The sequence below is a fragment of the Liolophura sinensis genome, chromosome 4 (genome assembly GCF_032854445.1).
Source record: "Liolophura sinensis isolate JHLJ2023 chromosome 4, CUHK_Ljap_v2, whole genome shotgun sequence".
Taxonomy (NCBI): Eukaryota; Metazoa; Mollusca; class Polyplacophora; order Chitonida; family Chitonidae; genus Liolophura; species Liolophura sinensis.
The window spans coordinates 17077528-17082956 of NC_088298.1; the positions used below are offsets into that span (position 1 = coordinate 17077528).

Sequence of the window (5429 nt, forward strand, 5' to 3'; positions counted from 1 at the left end):
CTGCGCTAGCGCGCTAACCAGCTGAGCCACGGAGGCCCCTCAAGTATGCATAATGCTAAAGTGAAGACAAAATATCACAACGTAAGACCACGTGATGAATACACTGACATTGCCCCCAAAGTTCTCTGAACCATCTAAATGCTGAAGGGTTAATTTATTTATTTATTTATTTATTTGATTGGTGTTTTACGCCGTACTCAAGAATATTTCACTTATACGACGGCGGCCAGCATTATGGTGGGAGGAAACCGGGCAGGACCCGGCGGAAACCCACGACCATCCGCAGGTTGTTGGGAGACCTTCCCACTTACGGCCGGAGAGGAAGCCAGCATGAGCTGGACTTAAACTCACAGCGACCGCATTGGTGAGAGGCTTCTCGGTCATCACGCTGCGCTAGCACGCTAACCGACTGAGCAACGGAGGCCCCATCTGAAGGGTTAACAGCTGCGGTATTAATTTCTTTAAGACGTAATAAGATCACCCAGAAAGGATAATATTACATGTGAAGGTTAAAATCATGCCACAGGCTGTGGTATAATGCCTATCTCTCTCCAGATCTATTAACTCTAGGTTTTGCCTAAGTGTCTTTAATTCCTCCAGCCACATGCCTTAAGTCAACTCAACTTCAGTGTTCAGTTATCTTGACTCAAATATCACTGGCTTCTCTCGTCAGCTCCGTCTTTGATTGGAATTGCCGATCAAAAATCTGTCTGCAGAACGTTGACAAACTACTGTTAAATACCAAAACTAACCAGTGTAGAGAAAAGAACAGGGATTTCTGAAAAACAAAGAATTTTTGGAATTAATCACTTGCGTCGCTACATCGCCACAGACGGACAGAAACTGGATTGTCAAAGACCGACATCAAACCAGTCGCTCAACGAGTGGATCTGAAGCTGCAAGGTATTTTTACGCCATTTTATGTTTTACTTTGAAAAGTATCTTCATGAAAGATATACTATTGTGCTCCAATCTACATAAGCAGCTGAACAGTTGTATCACCGTTAATGATATGATACTAAATATCCTTCAAAGAAAATATCACTGAATTTTACTGAAACATGAGATGTTTAATGCAACTTATGCTTAAACGGATACAGAATCGAAGCTGACTGACTGACAGTGGAGATAGGGTTTCCTGTGTTAAACTCCTCTGAGCTCGGGACACGTGCAAAATTTCTTCAGTTCGTTTCATAGCTTTCTTGTGAAATCAACACTAGTGTCAGATCCTCTATGTAACTGCTCGATGACAGTTTAACGACCAACTCAAATTTCAGTCCAAGTATCCCCACTGCATTAGGTATATTTTAAAATCCTGAATGTCCAGTTTTGATTTCTATTCCTAAGCCTATCAAAATACTGTCCAATTTTTGTTTCATTCATGCTAAAATCTTACCAAATATTCATAAACAACTCTGTTCTATTTAGTTTTCCTGGCCCCGATAGCACAGTCGCTAGTGCGTCACCTTCGGGAGGGGTAGACCCAGGGTCATTCCTGGGTAGAGTCAAACCTAAGACAGTAAAAGAGGATGTTACGCTTGGCGTTCAGCATGAAAGGGAAAGTGCAACGACTCGTTGGCCCGTATCAGTATAATGGCTCGGGCGGGGCGGCTTACTTGCCTTCGGTAAGGCGTCTCAATAAAGCAGCGCTGGATAAAAGAGCGGTGGAAATCCGTTCTGCAGCAAGGGGCCACATTACACACCATTGAAGGACTCCTTCGTCGTCATATGACTGAAAAACGTTAAACCCCAAGCAATCACTCAATCAGTCTATTTAGTTTTATACTCCCATCACAATAGGCCCAATCTTGAGTTTTTTGTTCCGGTCAAAACCTTACAAAATCTGCCTCAACATCCCTGTCCTACATGTCTATATGCAGTTGTCTTTTCGTATCAGAATACGGCCCAATATTGATTATAGTATTTCCATCAAAATATTGTGAAGTCTTGATTTATATCCCTGTCTTGATAAAATATTGTCCTATCCTGATTTCTTTCCTCATCAAAATTCTGTCCAACCGAGATCTGTTGAACATTTAGAAAATGTGGAATCTAATCTGGTAACAGGCGATCTCAGAGCTATGTCCCACCCATCTCTGTATTGATACAAACACGCTTTCCACTCTTCATTCGTATCCATGTCAAAATCCTGTCCAGTCTTGCTATCTACATGTATTCCGGGAAACCGGCTATGGCTAAAGGGCACGCCTTTCTGGCATGATAGAAAGAACGTGTGCCTGATTGGTTAAAACTCATTACATGGCGGCACTTTTGATGTTGCCTACCTCGCGATGTTGCTTACCTCACTTATCTGGGGCATCTCGGTTATGGAACATCACACACAAAAAAGTATGCAATTTAAATATTATGTGAGACGTCTCCGACGTACGTATATGTAAAAGGTATGAGAGGATTCCCGTGACGTCAGTAGAAATTACTGCGTTCTCAGGTTATAGAAATAACTCACGCCTGATTGATTAAAATTTATAACATTACGGAGCTTTGGATTTCTACCCATTCACACGATTCATCTCGCCAATCTCAGCAAAATATAACTCTTCGGCACTGTTGGCGTTTTACGTCGTACATTTTGCAGTTTGTCACTCATATGGCACCCCACATAGTTACATTATGCTCTAACCTCTCAGTGCTGAATGCCAAGCAAGGAAGCAAAAGTAACATTTTTCGTTCTTGGTATAAATCAACCCGGATTTGATCCCAGATCTCCAGAAGATGAAAAAAAGTTATGGTTTTCAAACTTTGAGATATTTTATCAATGCATATGTACATTTCCTCTAGAGTTGCCTTTTCCTTTACTTTTCAAACTTTCATCTAATTTATATTGGTTTATCTTCGCCTTTCCTTGCTTTTACACAGATACACGCCATGGCATCATCGGAGAACGAAACTTTTTTCGAAGAAGGTGGGGAAGGCCCACAGGGGTTGCCCAGTATTTCTGACATGCACACCCTCATCGGGATGCAGTCTATCCTTTTACTGGTGGGAGTGACCGGTAACTCCTTAGTCCTGTACGTCTTTGGCAATCGGGGCGAACGGCTAACGTATGTCATCGCGATACTATCGCTCGCTGTCATCGACCTGATCTCTTGCTGTCTCTACCTACCTTTCGCTATTGCTCTCGAAGCTCAGTGGTTCGCTACTTCCTCAAATTTCGTATGTAAGTGCTTTCACTTCTTTACAAATGTCACGCATTGTTTCAGCACGCCTTCCTTGCTGCTGATTGCTTTAGATCGATGCGCATGCGTCTGCGTCGGTCATGTCCAAGCCACTTATCACAGACGAGCTTTCATCGCTATTGTTGTCGTTGGCGTCTACTCACTATCGGTGTCCATTTTTCCCACGCTAGCGTACAGAGTCAACAACGGTTACTGCACCTCCGATGGGACAACAATATCAGAGGAATCCATTATACTTTTTCATAACTTTATTGTGGCTATTTTCATGATAGTCGGTGTTGTTTCCATTCTCATATATTCCGCAATCTTCGGTGTGGTTCTTTACCTGAAGTACGGTTCAAAACAGCACGTTCTGGACTCCACGCTAGAAGAAACTAGTCACAGGCCTAACAGTGACACAGAGTCGAGTCTGTCGAATGCTGGCGATTCGACCACACCTGATGCTTCTGCTAATACTGCTGATAAGGGGAGGCAACTCGCAGACTTCCAACAGGAACAAATCTCAATTGCTGTTGTCATGTTTACATTGACATTTGTGTATTTTACTGCACACATTCCATTATTGTTGGGCTTCTTTAAACATGCAAAGAATTTGGGCATCGTATTGTCCATGATGTATGAAATAACTTTTGTTAGTAATTTTTTCGTTTACTTGTGCCTGGATGCTCCGTTCCGCAAGGAGGTAAAGGAACTATTTCAGTCAACCTGGTCACGACTTCGATCTCTTCGCTAACTGTAAAATTGATGTGTGATATTGATGTGTGATGTGTGATATATCTGCTTAGTGTGATACTGTACAGCGTAATTAGGCATAATATTATCTCATAATATGAGATACATGCCAGAATGCATTTCACGTAGATGGCGGCCGAGGTTGTGGACAACTGCACATTTACTCTGCACTGCAAAAATTCCATATGAGACACCCCATTTTTTACACCCCAACTTATCTAGGAATAAAATGTTACTATTAATCAACTCAAACGCCTGGGACTGATTGCAAGTGAGACTTTCAAAACAGTATATAATAACAGTTCAAGTTATTGTAAACAATAAACGGGCACATTATAATCTCAGATATTTGCTGGAATTCCATCGAGTCTGAGTTGAATTATTTATTTATATTTTATCGCAACCCACGGTCATCCACAGGTTGCTGGTGACCTTCCCACGTACGACCGGAGAGGAAACCAGCTGGAATTGACCTTCGAGCGACAGCATTTGGTGAGAGGCTCGTGAATCATTACGCGGCGCCACCACTCGGCCTCGTGAACTCCTCAGTACTGTATAAAACGCACGGCATAAACAGTTTCAGATACATAATTACCAAACCATGGAATGATCTTCCACAACACATGATGTCCAAACCTGCGAATGATCGTGGGTTTCTCTGGGGCACGACCCAGTTTCTTCCCACCATAATGCTGGCCGCCGACGCGTAAGTAGAATATTCTCCAGTACGGCGTAAAGCACCAATCAAATCAACCTAGTTTTTACAAACGCCGATTTTTCATGTTGCATTATAATACGTGTACAACAAACGAAACTGGTACCAAACCTTGGGTAAAACTTTTAACGCAAAGTGAACATGGAACAAAATCTTTTATATCCTTACTGGCAGTGACACTCACACTGTCTGTTATCCTCTTAATCACGCTCAGATCCCATTACGACAATGACACAGTTTTAAGACAAACAGATTTGTGCAAATATGTGCGTAAGTACATTTCAAGGATACATGAAACGCTTGGTTTATATTTCTTAATACGGAATGGCCTAACATACAGCACGAAAAAAACGGCTTCTCGGTTTTCCTCTTAGCGCGTAGAAATAGCATTCAACTTCAGTTTTTCTATGGCCCAGCTGTCAGTCCGGAATTTAAGTAGCCTACTGTAGTGACGTCAATCGTGATAGCTGTAAATGGGAGGGCTCTAAATTGGTCCCGTCTTCCCATTATATTTACGACGCCATAGCCGAGTATTTCCGACCATCGACTGAAAATATGCATAAACCAAGGGGTTATTAAGGTGTTAAAAAATATGCCACATTCTTTTTCTATTTTTTTTTGAAGGGGGATATCTTTGCTCTTTTCTTTTTCTTTTATGGTAGGCCTATATCTTTTCACTTAATCTTTAAACCTGACACTGAAGTGAAAAAAATGATCACAAGTAACTGGTTATAAAGCATGCGAAAATTAAATACACCCGGTCCACAAACGCACTTGATCAGCAA

The 5429-nt window shown here is 41.8% G+C and overlaps 1 protein-coding gene across 1 annotated transcript; it reads left to right on the top strand.

Annotated features, from left to right (window-relative positions):
* The first annotated feature begins 2437 nt into the window (after nt 1-2437).
* LOC135464834 (melanopsin-like) lies at nt 2438-5112 on the top strand. The gene has a single exon (XM_064742403.1). It carries the CDS (start codon nt 2887-2889, stop codon nt 3928-3930), a length of 1044 nt encoding a protein of 347 aa, XP_064598473.1. The 5' UTR covers nt 2438-2886; the 3' UTR covers nt 3931-5112.
* Nucleotides 5113-5429: the final 317 nt, after the last annotated feature.

Coding starts and splice junctions, on each gene's coding strand:
- LOC135464834 (XM_064742403.1), top strand. CDS start 2,887: ATGGCATCATCGGAGAACGAAACTTTTTTCGAAGAAGGTGGGGAAGGC.